The following is a 21,269-nucleotide window of genomic DNA, read 5'->3' as shown; positions in this document are numbered from 1 at the left end:
TCATTAGAAAGACACATTTTTTTTCAAAAATAAAAATATTCAATCTCTCTTTCATCAGCACTAGTGCGGATTGGTTGAAAGTCAACCCTTGGGGCATACGATATATCCTGCGATGGGCCAAACAGCATTTTAATAACCCTCCAATCTACATTACAGAGAGTGGACGTCCTTCGGTGGAAGGATTGGATGACCCAGACAGAATTTACTATTACAAATATTATATCAATGAGATGCTCAAAGGTAAAGTTCAACATTTAACATATCAATGAACTTCCTAAGAGACTAACGGTGCATCAGTCTAAGTTCGTACCAGTCTAAGCATGTACCAGTCTGAGTATGTACCAGTCTAAGCATGTACCAGTCTGAGTATGTACCAGTCTAAGTATGTACCATTCTAAGTATGTATCAGTCTAAGTATGTACCAGTCTAAGTAGGTACCAGTTTAAGTATGTTGTGACAAGTCAAAAACTCGCTGTCAGAGTCACTCAAATTTATCACAGCATTAATTATTAGTTTTCATTATTTATTTATTTTATTTTAATTATTTCCCCATCCTACCCCTGAATTCTCCACCCGCCTCACCTTTTTCTCTCCAGGCTAGACCTTAGTCCACCACCTTGGAAGAAAACTAGGCCAGTCCTTTCATTTATCTGCCCTTGATCGGGGAAAGATAATCTCTTTTGTCTTATCCGCCGGATGTCTGACTGACGGCCGCAGTGGACACCACCTTGTGTGGAATGCAAGTCACTTCCCCCCCCCCCTTTTCTCCTATGCCTCTCTTTGATCTAGGAGACCACGAGGACAAACACACCCATTGACCTCCCAATGTGCGAATCCCATCTCTTGTCGGACTTCACCCACGTGTAAGATAATTCTAAGCCTAGAACATTTCCTGTTTCCGCCCACATTTTCCAGGCCTTTGTATATAAGGTAAATTAAATCGAGTCAGACTCTCTCTTTCTCATTCGAGCTGAGCTATCGAGTCTGGACTATATCATTTATTCTTACTCGTAGAGGAATACCTGGTGGTAAGCCGAACTTAATCACAAGTTCCATCTTAATTACTCTGTGTATATTTCCATTGGATTTTATCATGTGTAGTTTATTATTTCATTTATATTTAATTAGTGCATTGTGTATTTCTCACTGTCGTAAGTAGAAAACATGAACATGGCATATGTGTGTATTTATGTATTGCATTAATCTATTAATGCTACGTTGCATCAATTGATCATTGATGCAACCATGTATATATTTGTACACCTTATTTTATTTCCTTTATCTCGGTTGACAGCCTTGATAATTCTACTATCGCACTAATACTGCGCCTAGAAAGGAGATATGAGTTATCTCCCCTGTATTGAATTATCTCCCCTGTAGCCATTTCACTCTAACGAGAGTTGCGCCTCTTGAACGGACACCTTCTCCATTCAAGCGCGCTCCATTGTTCTAGACCTACGGTCATATGTAAACAAACCGTCTTGGTCGCCGACCACCGCCCAATTCACCCCCCCCCCTTTTTTTCTTTCTCTATCCACCTGTGTTGTTTATTTCAGATTATTATTTCCCCTTCTATGTACATTTTTATATTAGTATTTCCCCTTTTATGTACATTTATATAATGCTACTATCTGCCATCTATTTTCCAAATCCCATTTGTCATCATCTCCTCATTGTGCTCTAAAGCAATTTCACCAATCTGACGAATGCACCTCAGTCGAGGGCATCGATAAGATGTATGAGAGACATGTCCTAACTTGTCTTTATTTATCCGCAGCCTCCCTCAGGTGTCTGCCTATTGCCTATTTACCTGCCTATTTATTTATTGGATCAACGATCTATTTACCTGCCTATTTACCTATTTATGTGCTTAGTGCTATTCGGCACTGCACTTGCCTACTGAGATCTACTCAACTCTACCACTTGGCGCTATCGGCATTGCCCGCCTATTCGACAGCCCACCTGTCAAGCTATTAGGTGCGACGTCCCTATAGATTCAGATCTGTGTGAGACGTCATAGCTACGCCAACCCTCTGCAACTCACTGGACATATCCTGTCAACTACGCTGCCCACGGCAAATCAGCTCTGCCCGCAGTAACCTTGTGCCCACGGTAGCCGGCCACCCGCCCTACTGTGCCCACTACAGATATTAGATTTGGGGGATTGAGACTCCACAAGAACTATATCACTGGCGTCCCTCTATCCGCTAGAGCGCCACCTCCAGCTGCAGAACCTCAAGCCAGGACACAGCCAGCTGCGACATCAACAGGACAACCAGCTAAGTCAGAGGACAAAGTGACATACTCTCTTATTAAATGCAAGAGTGATGATTAAATCTAGTATTATTTAGAGATAGATGCAAACCCTCCCCCTTTTTATTCTTATATGTATATTTATGTAAATAAATATTCTTTTATTTTTAACTTTTGTATCTATCTTTCATTGCTTGTCTCGTTGCGTGCCTGCTCCCGATTCATATGCTGATAGGTTGGTGTGTGATAGCTTTAAAAATAATCATCCCCTAGACATAAAACGCGCCAAACACACATCACATTTCCCCACCTGTCACATATGTATCAGTCTAAGTATGTATCAGTCTAAGTATGTATCAGTATAAGTATGTATCAGTCTATTTATGTATCAGTCTATGCATCCACAGTGTAAGTATTTATTAGTCTACTTGTGTACCAGTCTAAGTATGTAGCAGTCTAAGTATGTAGCAGTCTAAGTATGTACAACACACACATCTACAATGTATATATATATATATTGTGGTTCTAGGTATAGTTTAAAGCAAACTACCAACATAGTGTTGCTTTTTAAACTTTGGCCTACACTTATATATTATATACACTTTCACCTGAGTTTTACATTTAACTAGCACATAACACACTATGTGACTTATAGAGACTTGACTAAATCGTGACTCAAACAGATATATCTTATACTTCTTAGCCATTCGACTGGACAATGTAGATGTTCGAGGCTACACAGCCTGGTCATTGATGGACAACCTAGAGTGGACCAGTGGCTACTCCCCCAGGTTTGGTCTGTACCACGTAGACTTCACTAGCCCCAACCGCACTCGGATACCTAGGAAGTCAGCTTTGTTTTTTAGTCAATTGATTCGGGAGAATGGATTCACAAGATCTTGACCATCGCAGACACAATAAACTCTAGACTTAACGTGATTCCCAGACGCAAAGAACTCTATAGGCTTGTATGCCATTTGAAGTATGTAGAAGCAACATAGAACTTGTAAGCAAATAATATTTAGATTTCAACATCGAATTCCACGTTTGAATAAATCATGTATTTTTTTAAATTAAAGTCTCTGTAAGAAAATATACTTTAATTTTATCAGCAAGTTATCAAATCAACTAGGATGATTCAAAGCTTATGACTATAAACAATAGAAATGAAAATATTCAACTTCATTAAACAAAAATAGAATTTTAAAAAGACAATGTTGTTATTTTATTAATTTTTTTTTACATTTCTCATTTTATTTGTATCTAAAGACATCGCGATGACAAGCTCAAGTATTAATATTTCAATTTAGAAAAAAAATGGAAAGGCTTTACGAGTTCACGCTATTGTGTTGAGTTGTTGTTATAGCTGCACGCAATGGTGGTGCTCTTGTGTCTTGTCATTTATTGAACACTTGTTGAAGCTGATCTCTCGGCTGTTATAAGACCTTTAAGGTTTAATATGTATAAAAAAAAAACAATGAATGAGAAAAAAAATTGCTTTCGTTTAAAAAGTTCATTTCCTAATTGAAAATTAAAAAACTCAAACCCTAACACGTTCGTCTCACTGGTCTTGGCAACTGGCGTTGTCATTAAATTGACATTGAAAGTCAAGCTGGGCTACACTGGCTTGACACTGGAAGTCCGCTGAAGCGGACACCTTGATTTTGTGTGGACTATCCCAGAAACCTTTGCCAGCCTGACATTGGAAGTCCGCCGAAGTGCTGCTGGTCAATATATTGCACTGTGAGGCCGAACTGGACATCTTGGTGTGGCCTCTAGTCTCCGTTGCCTTGCTCTGTGTGCGGCACTTGTTAGCTGGCCTGTTGCTGTGCTCTGGGGGCAAGGACATTTCCATGGGCTTGGTGCCCTCGGCCTGGCCACTTTTAACCTAGACGAAACACATTTGGACTAATGAAATGTCTAGGTATTAGTTTACCACAGAAGTTACACGCACAAAGGTGCAGTAATGTATTTGACCTCATTGCAAGGATTTTGTATACATTTTTTCAGGACAGTACAAGCTCTTATGCTAATGTCATGACAACATACATCTTGACTCACTGGCGGATCCAGGGGGGGGGGGCGGTAGGGGCGATCCCCACCCCCCACTCGAATTTTAGTATAGAATTCACACAATTTGTATACGAATTTATTACTTATGTTAATAATATATACTAATTTTTTTTATATTTCAACCTATTTTTAGATTATTTCGCCGCCCCTCAAGTATGTTGGCCGATTTGGTGGGGTTGGGAGGGGGCGATGGTATCAATCCCGCCCACCCTCCCCCCATACACTTTCGGGTGGGGGGGGCGGTCCAATTTATTTGTAAAAATCACAGCTTGCTAACAGAATCGATTAAATATCTACATGATTAAAACTTTTTATTGATATTTTAACCGATCTTTATATTATGTCGTTCCCTGTTTGCCGATTTGGGGGGGGGGGCGAATACCTCTACTGCCCTTACCAAATAAGCCCTTAGAATGTGGGGGGCGGTCCTATTTTTATGGAGAATCATAGTGTGTGAACAAAATTAGTTGAATATCTATTTAATATAAACTACGTATTGATATGTGAACCATTGTATATTATATCGTACCACACTCTAATCTAAAATTTTATCATTAATAAATTTAAATGAAAAAGGGTTGTACCAGGTGGGAGGGGTGATACATGCAATCGCATTTCCCCCATCGGACAAACCAATACTTTTTCTTTTTGTATTATAGTTAAGAAATTACAAAATTTAAAAAATCTGTCACTAATATAATTTATATATACTATAAATTAAATTCTTATATCGAGTCGCCCAACCCCTATTCTTTAATGCCAAATGCAATCTTTAGCAGAAATTATTAAAGGAGCGAGGATTAATCATTTTCACTCTACCGCCCCTTCCATTTCCAGACAGAGTTTATGTAATTTCACATGAATTTATCATAATTATTTTAAGAAAGTTAGGGATAGGGAAATTTTTCAGTATAAGAGTCATGATTGAGATGAGTTCTAAACCCAAATACAATTTACATAGTCGCCTTTTCCCAACCTTTACTCAATCTGAAATTTTTGTAGTTAAATACATTTGGGACAATAACTCACAATTTGTGCATATGCGTTATTGAATATTATTTATCGAATAATTTTTTTTTTCGGCGGCGATCCTCAAAGCCTTAATCTAAATATGTGTGGTATCTTATCTTTTCAATGAACAAATCGGTTGAATTAGCAATGTAGTAAGGGCCTATAAATTCATATTAGAATATTTTTCAAGTACAACATTATTCAAAAGGTTCTTTTTTAATAGTATGAATAATTAGCTTTAGGTCAGGAGAATGCGTTTCTGCAGTGAAGAATGCAAGAAAACACTTTTGGCGTCGGGGCTTCGCACCGAACTCCATTGATGAATAATGAGCAGTAGATGTCAGGAGAATACGTTTCTGCTGTGAAAAAAGCACTAGGGAACCTTATAGCGATGCCCCAGTCGTTTTGTTTTTCTCTGAAGGTTGAGAAATGCTGCTTTTTTATTCTCATATATATTTGTGTGTATGTATGTGTGTGTGTGTGTGTGTGTGTGTGTGCTGTGCACGTTTATGCATAGGGTTACGGTTTAATGAGCGTTAGGGTTAGGGTTTGGAAAAAAATCGCCTCCCCCCACTCCAAAGTTCTGGATCCGCTAGTGTCTTGACTTTTGCGCTGCAAAGATTGACTCTAAAACTAAACTCGTACAAGAAGTGCTTGACATCACGTGACACCTGCCTAGTGGTAAATCCAGCACTTGTCATGTTCAAAGGAACTCTACTATCACCAGGTTCATGTACATATTAACCCTTATCACATCACGTTCAGGTTCAATTAAGCTCTTATTTCACGATATTATGAGCTATCTTACAATGTAAAAAGGAATCAGATCTAATTGTTCTTATAAAACTCTAAATACTAACATTAAGCGTAATTATGTCAATTAGTCATGGAATTACATTTGTAATAGATCTAGATCAGTGAGGCTAAACATTATTTGGCCGGCGGGCCATTTTAATTTCCGACACTCATGTCACGGGCCATATCAACATAAAGGCGAAAAATGAAGGCACTAGAGAATGAACCAGCAACCCGAGAATCTAGTAGTTACTTGAAGTCATGAGATGTTTATCATAAACCAACTTTTCAATATCCTGCTACTTAGTGACACAGCAAGTCGAAGCAATGAATCTAAAATTCTAAATGTTTGTTTTTGGTAAATATTCTCATCAATCTAGCACTCTAGTTGTAATCTAACAATCGCATCTCAAACCAAGAATCTCGCATTATTTATTTATATGTTTGCTTTCATAAGGCTGCCTAAATGTTCTTTGAAATAAGAGTTTCTTTAAAAAAAACAAATCCATTTACCCGAACACAGGGAATGATTTTTTTTTCAATCATTTTTTTTTTGTGTAGAAGAACAATCTAGACTTTGTGCCCGAGTTTCGGCGGGCTGGTTGAAGCCATGTCGCGGGCCGAATGTGGCTCACGGGCCGTATTTTGGATATCACTGATCTAGACTAACAATAATAAATCTGTGCGATTAAATATTTTTACCAGCTTTTTTTTTTTTGTTTAGCGCTGTTTCATGCTTTAAAGTTTCTCAATACACTATGGTCCTATCACTAGTCTGGAGCAGTTGGGAAAAGGATGGGAGAGAAAGAAGGAAATATCTGTGTGTAGTTGACGGTGTCGTGATCACTTTTTAAATGCATTTATATATTTAAAAAAAAAGGTTGGAACGACCTGATTTCAAACTCGAGGGCTCAAGCCTATTTTAGCCACCCCAAGCCAACATATTAATCACTGTGCCAGGTAGGTGCTTATGAAAAATTGAAGGTTTTATAGTTACTTTAAGTTTCAAATTTTAAAGGGGACTAACACAAGTTCTTTCCCTTGTACGATACCAAACACAATAATTGTATCACCAATAGCTAATTTATTTGGTTATTTGTTTTTATTGATTCTTGTTCTAGAAGAAATAATTGTGCAAACTTATTTCAGCTTGATGGATGTGGGAGAAATGCCGTGTACAAACATTTGATCAGACAGACAGAAAGTTTGAGTGAATAGAAGCTATGGTATAGAACTTCAGATGAGATCAAACATGAATAGAAAAACTCTTGTTGTAGATAGACCTTATTTAAATGAATTTGAATACCTGGCACTGGAAGTCGGAGCTATTCATGTCCGCCTGGCACTGGAAGTCGCTGGAGCACGCGCGGCTCAACTCGGTCATGATAGTTTGCATGTTCTTCTCCCTGTCCTGGGTTCCTTTAGCTGTATTGACTTTTGTATCGCCAACTTGACACTCAAAGTCAGACTGGGCATTGTTCTGAGAAGTAGGCGTGGCCTGGATACTGTCTCCGACTGCATAGTCAAACATTGTTCTGTACGAAAAATCATTGAAATAATGGTGAAAACAAATTATTTCATAGTCTTGTGTTATTTAGTTTTTAGAATATTTGCTAGAAAAATTTATTTCATATTCATTATACTTTACTCATGCACTGAAACCTAATATTTTATACTGTACTATCATTACCCACCGGCTACGCCCGTTGATATTGTTTAGCCTGGACCCTTTTTCTTATTACATTGTGCAAATTGTAATGCTCATATACTATTTTTGCCGAGCCCCCTTTTTGGGCACTGCATTTCAACAATTCCCCTTTAGGCCCGTGCATTTTAGTTTATGTTACATTTCATTAGAACAGTCTCTGCTTTAGTCTATGTTACATTTCATTAGATGAGTCTCTGCTTTAGTCTATGTTACATTTCATTAGATGAGTCTCTGCTTTAGTCTTTGTTACATTTCATTAGAACAGTCTCTGCTTTAGTCTATGTTACATTTCATTAGATGAGTCTCTGCTTTAGTCTTTGTTACATTTAATACAGTCTCTGCTTTAGTCTATGTAACATTTCATTAAGTCTCTGCTTTAGTCTATGTTACATTTCATTAGAACCAAACACACGTCCTTCTGGTCTTCACTTATCTCTCCACCCCCCACCCTTTTTTTTAAATGTTAAATTTTTGTCTTTATGACGTTTAATCAGCGCGGCCCTCTTTGTAACGTCCCCCCTTTCCTAAACATATACTTTCCGACCGTGATTACCGGTATCACTTATTCCCCCAACCCTACGCCTTTGAAAATAGTCCTACATAGGCCTCTACAATCTCTGAGTAGTCTTTTGGTTTTTCATCATCCTGAGCATCGAATGCTTACATAATGTTTTGTCCAAACAATGAACGCTCCCGAACATAATTTTGGTCAATGAATTATGTCACTGTGAATGAGTTAAGTCCACTTATCGACCTCCTACACATACTTCTTGGCTGAGAATTATAGTCTCACTTCCCCCCGTCACTACTCCTACAATAAATATTTGACAGACAATCACTGACTTTCTACGGCTTCTTAATTCCTAGGCTCTATGTTGCTTAGGGTTGGACTCTTTGCTATCACTCTGGCATCAAACCAAAAAGTTTGTTACATTTGTGTTTACCTCCACCAGCTTTACACAAAATAATCAAGTAAGTAAGAAGTAAGAGATTTTGGCGCATCGGCACAATTTAGGCCATGTCGTGCCCGTAATCCTTCAAGGATTACTCTCCTTTACAAGAGCTAAATTCCATACAGTTAAATCATTAAAAACAAGGTCTATTCACTGTTATAATAGTAAAGGTAGTAAATATTTAATAAGTAGCAAAAATCTTTTGTAAATATATAGTCACTATTTCACAAATCAGATCTTCATAGTCAACCCCACCTCCCGGATAAAGCCCAGTATCTTCCCTGGGTCGACATTGTCGAATAGTGTTTTTAAGTTGTGCGCTCTAAAAGTTATTATTTTTATACAATGTCTACAAAAGCAAGTTTGTGACTAAGGAATGTACGCACAAAAAAGTTGAAATAAGGCTTAAAAATGTAAGGAATAATGGACGTTTAGTCTTCTAGTGTTTTTATAAGTCGTCTTTAAAAAAAACATTGAGTAGACATTACAATTAAAATATACTTTTTAGGTTTAGGTTTCGATCCTGAAACTTGTTCTAGAACTAAGGCATGTAATACCATGATACATTGGTATATTTTCTTCGTCCAATGCAAGTGGGAGAATTCGTGATATCTGATAAGATTATAGACGATATTATGCCCGCCTTCAGTCTTGAAGAGACTAAAAAATCATTGCATGGAAATGAGGTGAATGCCTGGGCACTATCTATACTATGAACTGCACACGAAGTCGATGTGTCCTAAGGAACGCAGATGCCGATACCGCTTGGGATCAGCAGTGTCACTGTCATAGGTTCTGCCAGGCACTGTGAACTGAAAACTACCTAAAGGTCAACGGCTCCTGATTTTTCTTCAGTTTTGACTCCCGAAGCCTTAAGTTTGATGGTGTATGTCTGTGTACAGGCTAGGGAACGGTTGATAAGCTTTTGTTTCTTTTGAAAGGCTTAAGCATGGAACTATACTAAAGGAACGCTGACTTCGAGGTTTTTTTTTTATAAATCCGTATAGAATCGATAATTTAGTGCTACTTAACATATTTTAGGTTTACTGCTAGTATCTAAGGAGCATTTAACTTAAGTCTCATCAAGATTGGTCAACTGGTTTTAATTTCTATTGAAGACATACGTACATAGTGACATACATACTGCTTACATTCAGTTCTATATATTTAAATGTAGGCTACACTTAATGGGACGAACTTAGCTCTAGATCTTATGCCTTTGTAATTTTCAGTCACCGTTTAAATGTATTATCTACCTTTTTTTAACTAGAAAAGTAAACATACACATAATCATATACTAAACTTACAGGCCTACATGGATACATAAAGAACGTAATTATCTTGTTAAGAAGGAAGATATTTACTTTCTAAGCACTTCTTTTTTTTTTGGTTAGAACAAAAAAAAAATTACACGAGTAGCAAGACATGCCTACCATCAAGACCCAGAGTGAGGAAAGCACATGTTGAAAATGAGATATTTGATAGGGCCTTAAAGAGAGACTTTAAGGTGTACGTGTTTCCGCTAATTAACCATGTTGCGCGTAAAGGTTAAACTTCAAATACTACTTTTAAATTATTGCTATTCCGCTATATGTAGGCCTATATATCATGAGCTAGATACACATGGAAAGAAATGTAATATATTTTTTTTAATATAAGTATAATAATTATGTCCCATAAATGCTTAAATCTAAATAATGAGTTTTCAGTTTGACTGCCGTAATTAGACCTAATAGTTTATAAAAAATCCTTTTACATATATATCTAGATCTAACGTAGTCATTATAGGTTAGATCTAGAATCTAGATCTACATTACAAATTACAGAATTAGATCTAGAATATCAATCCAGAAATATAATAATTTAAAATATCTTTTAGATGTAAAATCTAAGCTTTAGCCTCTTAGTAGGCCTCAATATTCTAATTCAAATACATTTTAGACCTTATTAACTGTCTTAACTTAGTAGGCCTACTACAAGATCTAGGCCTACTACTCTAGATATAGAATAAATATCTACAGCTATATATAGATTATCTATCGGAGAGATAGAGAAAAAGAAAAAGGACTCTAGATCCACTCTAGATTATTTTCTAAATATAATCTAGATCTAGATAATAATCTAATATATAGATTCAACCTAAATTTACTAGTTACTGGATCTAGTGTAGATTTAGATGCAAATCTGATCTAGAATAGATTTCTGCTCCTTCTTCTAGCCAGCTTTATTGCTGCTGAGCTGTGAGCTCTTTTGCAGACTGCCAAGGAAAAAAAGTGTGCTGTTTTCTTCAGTTGTTCAGCACTGCTGTACAGGGTGTTGGTTATGTTAAGCTGTAGTGGAAGTAGGGTCTGCCTAAGGTCGATTAAGAAGGGGCATTCAAAAAGGATATGGTTTTACGGTTTCATAAGGGTGGGCGCAGTGTCTGCAAAGAGAGAGTTGTGTGGAGTTTATTTTGTTCGGATGGTAATTTAACAAAGGTGTGTCCTGTTCTTAGTTGGAAAATTGTAGATTGTTCTTTGCGGGGGAGGAAGTTAATATTGTTCAGTTTGTTAGGCGTAGTCATTTCTTTGTACATGGCTCTGCCTGTGTTTCTTCATGCCCATTGGTTGAGCCATTCCTCTTTGTGATTGTTGACTAACATTGACCTTAGGGTGAGGTAGCTTACAGGTCTGTTCCATAGATGAACCTGCCTTTGATAGCTTATCTGCCTTTTCATTTCCCATGATGCCAATTTGTCCAGGAATCCACTGTAGTGTGATATTGATATTTAATTTTGATATCATCTGATGGGTTATCACAATTAGTGTTGTCAACTCTCTTGGGCTGTTTGAGGTGTTGCTGTTAAGTGCTTGCAGAGTGGATTGGGAGTCTGTAAAGACAACAATATCTGATGGTGATTGCATTCCTTCATATAATTTGTTTTCCACTGTCTGGAGTGCTATAGTAATTGCCTCAATTTCGGCTTGGAAGTTTGAGCAGTAATCGCCACAGGGTGCGCTTATTTCAAAGTGTTTATTTTTAGGGAAGACCAGGAAGGCACCAAGACCAGCTTTGATCGGCTTTGAAGGCCGATCCGTCGGTATATATATATGGATAGCTGTTTTTTGATAGTTTTCAATTGTTTCGAGCGTGCCTACTTTGAGCTCCAGAGGATTTGATTCTTTTGTTAAGGTGTTATTTAGTAAATGTGTTTTAAAGGTTAGAAATCTGTAGTTTAGTCCGGGCGTTATGTTTGAAAATTTGATAATTTTTTCTCTGTTATTGGGTAGGTGGTGTTTTAGGGCTAGTTCGTCCGTAAGTTGAATCGGAGTTCTTAGGTTTAGGGTTTGAAAACGTAGAGATAGTTGTGAGGGCTCTGTTTAATTTAGATCTAGTCAGCACTGGATATTTCTCTAGTCCAAATTAAAAGGTCGTCTGCGTAAAGTGCCTTATTGACAGAAATGAGGTCCGGGAGGTCATTCATGAAGATTAGAAAGAAAGTGCAGCTAAGGGCAGAACCTTGTGGTAGTCCTTCCAAACTTTTTTTTTTACTAGAGATGGCACCTTCGAATCGGGTTTGGATGGTTCTGTGTTTTAAGAATGCTCTGATCCAGCTGTACATTTTTCCATGGATGCCCATTTTTTTCATCTTCAAAAATAGACCTTTTTCTCCACACTCCATCATAGGCTTGTTGCAAATCTATAAATACTGCTGTAGTGTGCTTGTTTTCATGAAACCCTTCTACTGTGTCCTGGATAAAACGAAAGAGTCTGTCTTCTGTTCTACTTGCTTTCCTGAAGCCAGCTTACGCATTGTGGAGTGAGCAAGTACTTTCTAGACACCAATAATCTTCTTATCTTATCTTATATAATACAGACGTTAATTCAAAAAAGAAGATGATTACGTCCTACGCGTCATGCATTTAGTCATGCATATTAACCAATGACTTAAATCGGTTATTGATCATTTTTTCTGCCATTTTGCAAATGTTGGATATTAGAGATATTGGTCTATAACTTTTTGGGTCTCCAGGTGGTTTATTTTTCTTTAAAATGGGTATTATGTTTGCAGTTCTCCATTCCTGTGGTATGTCTCCAGTTTTCCATGTATGGTTGATAAAGGTAAGTATATAGTTTTAGGCCTGTGGTCCTAGTCCCCAGATCATTTCATTTGTTATTTTATCGGGTCCAGGGGATTTTCTTGACTTGAGATTTTTTAGGGCAGTATTGAGCTCATATATAGTGAAGATTTGTCAAATATCTGACAGTTGACTGTTGGAGCTTTTTCTTCTTTCTTTAGGATATTACTAAAGGCCTGTTCCAGTTGTTTTTTTGGTTTTGACTTGTTGATGCTGGCAAAGTATTTATTAAAGGTTTCGGCCTTTTTAAGGTTTTCTGTTATTAGATCATCAGTGCTTGTTATAGGTTGGGGGTTTGTTACTTGTTTCTTTCCTTCTAGCCGGTGCAGAAGGGTCCCGGCCTTTCGACCATTCGATTTAAATGTATAGATAGATCTAGATCAATAGTTAAGTGAAGACTACAATTTGAATCTAGATCTAGATCTAGAAGATCAAATAGGCAGTAGATCTGGATCTACATTCAAGACAAAGCTTTCAAATAAGTCTGTACTAGAATTTAGACATAGTCTAGAATCCTTGTCCTTATTAAATTCTATCCTTTTCTTAGAAATCAATGTGTTAGAGACATATCGGGAAAATGTTTTGGCATGATTATAAATGACTCTTGTCATTGAATAACCGAAGCATTAGCGCTTAGCTTCACAAGTGTAGGCAATAATAAGACGAAATGTAAACGATAAATGAATTCTGTATTCAATATTTTCTTTTTATATTAATAAAAAAATAATGACGATTTATTTTGTCGGAATACGGACTTTGCGGAACAAATAAAAGTGCCAATGAGGAACGGCGTAACATGTGAGTTTTAATTTATTTTTTATGTTTTAGCGGGACGGTTCAGTTTAATGCGGAACGGTAGGCTCATCTGCAAGTAGAACATATAAATGCACCAGATCTAGTAGAAAAAACAACAACTTTGGAATCCCTGAAAACATATAATTTTGAGTAGGATGATTAAGAATAAAATAATTTTGTGATGATCTCTTATTCTAAAAAATTATATATACCACTAGACAGATATTACCCGCTGCCCGCGGGTCTTAACTTGCGTATTGCTGATATAGTCACTGATTTAGTGTATTAGAAACGATTAAAGGAAATAAGGATGTTATAAGTGAATGCATGACTTTTTTAGAAAAAAATATTATGAAAGGAGCTAAAAATAGCTAATTGACCTTAATTCAATTTTTTATGATAACATTGGGGAACGAATGTAGATCTGTGTAAAAATGCTTTAGAAAAACAAAATTGAATGTTAATTTGATTAAAATGTGAATGGAATGAACTATAATTAGTATGTTAATGTGTCTAATTATAAAACTATCTTTACGAAGAGAAGTTATATCATCTTAGAGCTGAAATAGTATTTTGGACCTAGGAAAAGAAAGTTTTGTAACATTTCGGTCTGCGCGTGCGTGACCTTTTCAATTAGATTACGTGAATGAATGAAACTATTAGAATACGGCTTCGCAGCTCTAGCGAATGAATGTATGAAAAATGCTTTCGAAAATCCAATTTGAATGTTAATTTGTTCAAAATATTAAACGAGTGGACTATAATTAGTATGTTTATGTTTTAAAGTATAAAACTATCTTTGCAAAGAGTTGAATTAGAGTTTTAGACCTAGGAATGAAAGATGTGTAACATTACAGTATTGTCTAATGAAATAACGTTCATCAGGAAATCTAAATTCGCAGATATAAGGAACGAATTTATGTAAAAAATGCTTTTGAAATACAAATTTGAAGTTTAATTTTTCTTTTAATATGAAATCAATGGATCTTCTTTTGTATTTTCGTGTGTCAAAGTAAAAAACTATCTGCGCAAAGTGTAGTTCTTGAAATTAGATCTAGATCTAAATCCTTTCTATCTTTTCTCATGTCAACACGGTAAACATAGTCTAGATTTATAAAATACTATACTTTCATAGAGTTGGTCAACTTTTTTTTTTATGGTCTTAAGTTTGTTATAGGTCTATAATACATACACTACGATCTAAGTTAGTACCCAAAGAACAAATTCTGCCAAGTTTTATAAAGATTGGTCAAACAGTTTTGATTTCTATTCGGCATATACATACATACATACATACATACATACATACATACATACATACATACATACATACACTCTACTTTATAGTATACAGCTTGTCTGAAAATGGATGAAGTTTTTAAGACTCTGTTTATAAAGAGCTAAAAAAAAACATGTTCTAATCAACACACGGGTACATCGCGCGAGTTCGAGGCGTAAAATCCTTCTTTGTCTTTATTTTTTTTTAAAAATACAGTGCAGGATGCGCAGACAGGATGCACAAAGACCTGGTTTGAAGTCAGAGTTCCTTTAGTATAGTTCCATGGTTTAAGGCAGGGGTTGGCAACCTTTTGTATCGGGAGCCGCATCAAGAAAAATTTGGGAATGGTGGGCCGCATATAATTTAAGTACTTACAAGTTTGAAAAATACACTGTGTATAATGTCTTTTAGTTCATATTTATACTGTATATTACATTGTCTTTTCCATTTTCCCACTCCCAATTGAGGAATTACAACCAATTTTACGATTGAAAAAAAATTGCTTTTGTTTTTTACATCACAACATTTCACAAACGCACAGTTGTACATAACCTTGGTTAGGCCAATAATAGAATATGCATCCACTGTTTGGGACCCCTCAACTCAAGAAAACATTAAGAAACTAGAACAGACACAAAATAGAGCAGTGCGATTCATAACAAACGAATATTCACATTTGACTAGAGTAACACCTTTAGTAAAATCACTAAATTTAGAAAGCCTTCAGGACAGAAGGCTCAAAAGTAAAGCATAACATAAAACACTGAACCATAATCTTCAAATACAAAAACAAAATTTAATAAAATACTCTGAAAGACACAAAGATAAAGGCACATTCCTCGTCCCATATGCTAGGACAAATTTGTACAAATACTCCTTCTTCCCTAGTGCTATTAGAGCATGGAATGGGTTGCCTGAGCTAGCCAGGAAAACCAGTGACTTGGCAGAATTTAAGTCATTGGTTAATATGCATGACTAAATGCATGACGCGTATGACGTAATCATCTTCTTTTTTTAAGTAACGTCTGTATTATATAAGATAAGATAAGATGTGAAGTATTTAACTGTTTACACTCCTGCGTAACGTTCCCGAACAGTAAAACAAGCTTGCTAGTTGTTATCCTTGTAAATGCTGCTAAATTAAAGTTAGTCAGCATCGACCTGTTATTACACTTGCTTAGTCTCCACAAACAGTACTTGTTCACATGTGTATTTGTATCCAAATAATGTGAAAGTTTAGCAGGAAAATTTTTTAAAGTGTGGAATTACAGCTTCTGGCATCCTAAAACTCCCGCGGAAGAAATTACTGGAACTTCTCTTTCAGGTCATAATTTGCTTGGAGTTATGCCCTCTGGGAGCAGATTCAGTTTCTGCGCTAAATGATGAGCTGATGGTATTGAAAACTGGTTCTTGACGTCCTAATAATTGCTTTTATAAATTCCACAATTAAGGAATCTTGTACTTTTAACCTACAAAGGCCGCGGGATACACATTTGAGACCAAAGGAAAATCCGCTGCTGATGACAGGCGTAGACGTCGAAAAGAAAATCTAAATCGACCACCGGCGGACAATAGTCATGCCTGCGATAGATGAAGCAAAATATGTAGGCCACAGCTGGGTCTGCGTAGCCAAGGGAAAGACTAAAGACTGTGGTCACACCTAATTTCTGTAGGTGTCCGCGGGCCTCTTAAAACACTCCGGCGGGCCGCATGTGACCCGCGGAACGTAATTTGCCCACACTTGGTTTAAGGTATTGAATAATTGTGAGCACTTTTTAGCACTGCAAAGTTCTAAGCTCTTCCGTTCTCATATTTTTTTATTTAGTTGGCATCATAGGTCTATGGTTGGCATCATAGACATAGATATATAGGTCTGTGGTTGGCATCATAGACATATATATATATAGGTCTGTGGTTGGCATCATAGACATAGATATAAATAGGTCTGTGGTTGGCATCATAGACATAGATATATAGGTCTGTGGTTGGCATCATAGACATATATATAAGTTATTGTGGAATTTATAAAAGTTGTGGTTGGCACCATAGACATAGATATATAAGTCTGTGGTTGGCATCATAGACATAGATATATATAGGTCTGTGGTTGGCATCATAGACATAGATATATAGGTCTGTGGTTGGCATCATAGACATAGATATATAGGTCTGTGGTTGGCATCATAGACATATATATATATATAGGTCTGTGTTGGCATTATTGAAGTTCAATTGAGTGCCCCTTGACATTGTTCAGTTCATCATGAGCATCTGACCACTTACGACAATAACAACCATACCTAACCATTTGATTAATTATTATTTACTATTTGAAATATTAACGTAAGCAATAATTATCACCCATGGGCGTAGCTGGGTGGGGGGGGGGTTAATAGCAAACCATCACTTGCCCCATCACAGCCAAGGGTTTTTGAGTTTAAAACCTCTTACGAGGGGGTTTTGTGTTTAAAACCCCCCTACCAGGGGGTTTTGAATTTAAAACCCTCTACCAGGGGATTTTCTTCTAAAAAAAGACAATCCCCAAACTCCAAAAGCACAGTTAAGGAAGATTTTGATTTTAAAACCCCCTCCAAAATTTACGATAAACCCCCTCTTCAATATAAAAAAAGTAAATTACACACTCAAAATTTTGAAGGGGTTTTGAGTGTAAACCCCCCCCCCCCTTTTTTTTTCAGTTGGGTTTTAATTTTAAAAAATACCTCTTTAATATACATAAAAGCTTATTACGCACTCAAAATGTTATGAGCGTAGCTAAATTTGTTTTGACTCAGTTTTGAGTTTAAAGCTAGCTAAATTTGTTTTTACTCAGTTTTGAGTTTAAACCCCCCTTTAGCGGGGTTTGAAGGTTAAAAATACCTCTTTAATATTAAAAACAAAGCAAATTATACACTCAAAATTCTATGAATGTAGTCAAAGGGGTTTTGAGTTTAAACTCCCCTGCAGTGAATTTTTAATGCTAAAAATACTTTTTCAATATAAAAAAAAGCAAATTATGCACTGAAAATGCTATGAGCGTTGCCAAAAGGGGTTTTGAGTTTAAACCCCCCTTCAGAGGGGTTCGATGCTAAAAAAAATACCTCTTCAATATAAAAAAAAACAAATTACACACTAAAAATATTTGAGCGTAGCCAACCCAATTGGGGGTTTTGAGTTTAAACCCCTATCCTACAGATGGCTTTTTTTTTTTAACGTTTAAAACCCCTCCAGATGGTTTTGAGTTTAAAATCCCTTTACAGAGCGTTTTGAGGTGGAAAACCTCTATCTTCAATATTATTCTAAAGCTAACTACAGTTACCACATTCTATGAACGTAGCTAAATGAATTTGAATTTAAAAAAAAAAAAACAAAAAAAAAAAAAACAACTCCAGAGATTATTTAGTTTAAAACCCCCAACAGTTTATTTTGACGATAAAACTTCCCTTTTCAATATAAAATCTAAAGCAAACTACAGTCACCTTATTCCAAGAGCGTACTCAAGAGAGGTTACACATTTCTACCAGTGGCGGTGCTCCATTATTAAAATGCAGTGAATAGTCATCTGCGAAATTGAATTGTGGCTCAACAACGATGGCTAAGACAGATTTTAGTAGTCAGTTATAGAGCTCGGGTCTAAATCAAGGAAATCCTATGCCGAACTGGGAGTCAACCCCTTAGTAAGATTTCGACAGAACGTTGCATGAGGTTTGCGGGACATGTTCTCCGAGAAAATGAATTACGCATTATAAGAGTTGCGATGACATTCTATGAAGTACAACTTGGCGCCATACATTCATGGAGGTCCTCAGAGCAGGTGGGAAGAGGCTTCAGACATTACCAGTGACAGATTTTTGTTGAAACAGCTTGACGGCAAATGCGCCGAACGGCTCGGGAGGGTCTAAGTCAGAAAGAATAGCACATTAGGTTTTCGAAATAAAACTTTTTAATAGCAGGAAAATGCACTGTAGATACCTCAGAATATGCATTTTGTTGGCTTTCAATACCAGAAATAGTGCTTGGCGGCGGGGCTCCGCCCCGCGCTGGGCGAGCTTCTAGCGCTCCCCCAAACCCCCTTGTTGGCAATGACTGGGAGTCATCAATTTTTCCACTAACTCCAGGAAGAAATTATATGGCACAATAAACGACTTCCAAAAGAATGTAATAAAGATTATGTACACACACACAGACACATACATACATATAAATATATTTTTTGCGGGGGTACCCCCCCCCCCCCGAGAAAAAAAATTCAGGCTACGCCCATGATATCACCATATGTGCAGCTATGAAGATAATAGATTTAAGTTTACAGTCTTTGGCACATAGGCATTAGTTTTATAACTAAGACTCTTATACCAATTATGGTTCGCATGCCATTATCCATGTAAAATGCACATTTTATCAAAGTGTTCTTGGTGAGAGCAAGCTTTTTGTCTATTTGTTACTTTTGTATGTTATCACAAAGGCCGAGGGATACACATTTGAAAATCCGCTGCCGAAGACAAACGCAGACGGCAAAAAGAAAATCTCAATCGACCACCTGCGGACAATGGTTATGCTTGGATTTAATGTGGCAAAATATGTATGTCACAGCTGGGGCTGCGCAGCCACGGAAAATACTCATATACTATGATATACTGCATTTCTCACTAATCTTCGGATCGAAGACAAGCCTTAGAGATGTTATCATCTGGCAATGGCTTCTGTCCCATTTGCATCTAAAATTTGGCTAATTGCCATGCATCTTCAATTGTCAGTTGATAATTTTACTAGATCTAGTTTTATTGTCCTCTTACCTTTATTTTAAGTTAATTGATCTTAGTAATACTAGCTTAGTTCCACCAGGGTACTCATGCATCCGGTCGTCAAGATAGTGTGTGCAAACTTTGTGCTAGCTTTGTTTTTCTCCAAGTTGATTTCTCCAGCAAATTTTTAGTCAAGCTTAGAGAGTACAATAATAAACTTATTGGCATAGAATGATAGATATTGCGTCATTAGATATCGTTTAATCACGAATATTTACTTAAATAATGTTGTCTCCCAAATGACATGACATACGCCAGTTCGAATGTGCCTCTACTTAAACACACTGAAGATACACTGTGTAAAATATTTTTTACTTGAATTTAATACTTTCAAACTCAATTCAATCAAAAAAATAATCCAGCAATTAAACAAAATATAAATCGAGGTATAAATACAATATTAAATTGACTAACATATAATATTACTAGCAGTACTACCCCCGTTGATTTGTTACCAGGCTTTATATTGTTTATTATGGCCGGATTGATTATGTTGTGATGCGAGCTCCTTGTAAGTCTTTTGATTGAAAAGAATTTAATAATCATACAATGTACATTAGGCTAACATTCATCCACAAGGATAGGTGGCTGTTCGTTCTTCTTCTTCTTCGTTCTCATTGTTATGTTAGAACGTTCAGATGACTAGACCAATATATGAGATGAACTGCGCAGTGGTTTCCATATCAGGGAGCTCTCCATATAGTTTCTTTCTATTGGGGTGTTTTGGGGCTTATACGGGCCTCTTGGTAAAGAAAGCAGTTTTGTAGGACGTGGTCGGCATTCCCTTGTGATACTCCACATGGTAGATTTCACTGGTTCCAATTTTGAGTTTCCGGTACTGTGACGAGATGTTAATTAGTTAATATTTGGCGCGTTTATTTGAGTCTAGGGGAAATTTTATTAATTTTATCCCGCTCACATATAAGATTTTGTACAGGCCCACCGCAACTAACAGTAAGAACAGACCAATATTATAAGTTCATAAATAAAAATAATTTAATGAATGAAAGTTTACAAAGGAAAGTGATCAAATAAAATTATAATTAAGAAATGAAATGAAGGTGCTAATATCTAAAATAACTGCTCATCATGGATTGCTAATTATTGAGTGATTGGAGGAGAAGAATGTTCCTATGTCTGCTACTTATTTTCTTAGCTGCTAGCCCGTGGGTCGTCTTCTGGCGGTCGTAGGACTGGCACTCAGAAGGATGAGTCATCCGGCTCTGTCTTAGGACGTCGGCTCGGGGTAGTCTCTATGCTGTAGGCAAACTGGCTCTAGGGTGAGGCCGCTGCCTGTTTAGCAGTAGAGAGGGTTGGTGCTGCAGACTAAGCTGTAGTGAGGTGATCTCTCAGCTGTGGTCTCTAGCTCGTAGAGAGCCGTGCTAACTCAACACCAGTTCATCTTCTGTAGCGAAGGTTGCTCTAATCTGTCGGCATGAGGCAATAGCTATCGGGCAGTGGACAGTTTGGGCCGGGTACTAG

The 21,269-nt window shown here is 36.9% G+C and overlaps 2 protein-coding genes across 3 annotated transcripts in view; one reads left to right on the top strand and one right to left on the bottom strand.

The window, feature by feature from the left end:
• The window catches only part of LOC106064950 (lactase/phlorizin hydrolase-like), a 60,208-nt gene extending 56,740 nt beyond the window's left edge, over positions 1–3,468 (top strand). For both annotated transcript variants that reach the window (XM_056031541.1, XM_056031540.1), the window contains 2 exons: positions 59–240; positions 2,957–3,468. In XM_056031541.1, the coding sequence (XP_055887516.1) occupies positions 59–240; positions 2,957–3,156 (382 nt within the window). In that variant the 3' untranslated portion in view covers positions 3,157–3,468. The remainder of the gene's footprint in view (positions 1–58; positions 241–2,956) is intronic.
• LOC106080011 (uncharacterized) lies at positions 3,455–19,923 on the bottom strand. Its single transcript, XM_013241290.2, has 3 exons — positions 19,779–19,923; positions 7,439–7,667; positions 3,455–4,141 (listed from the first exon to the last, which is right to left on the bottom strand). Exons 2-3 carry the CDS (start codon positions 7,661–7,663, stop codon positions 3,815–3,817), a joined length of 552 nt encoding a protein of 183 aa, XP_013096744.2. The 5' UTR covers positions 7,664–7,667; positions 19,779–19,923; the 3' UTR covers positions 3,455–3,814.
• Positions 19,924–21,269: the final 1,346 nt, after the last annotated feature.

This window comes from Biomphalaria glabrata, chromosome 6, assembly GCF_947242115.1.
Source record: "Biomphalaria glabrata chromosome 6, xgBioGlab47.1, whole genome shotgun sequence".
Classification (NCBI taxonomy): domain Eukaryota; kingdom Metazoa; phylum Mollusca; class Gastropoda; family Planorbidae; genus Biomphalaria; species Biomphalaria glabrata.
The sequence above is the reverse complement of the archived record's forward strand: the minus strand, read 5'-3'. Positions and strand labels throughout refer to the sequence as shown.

What these genes read in the sequence shown, in the direction of transcription:
- LOC106080011 (XM_013241290.2), bottom strand. Translation starts at nt 7,663, where the DNA reads ATGTTTGACTATGCAGTCGGAGACAGTATCCAGGCCACGCCTACTTCT. An exon ending in GCTCCGACTTCCAGTGCCAG is followed by an intron (nt 4,142 to 7,438) that starts GTATTCAAATTC and finishes TGTTTCGTCTAG; the next exon opens with GTTAAAAGTGGCCAGGCCGA.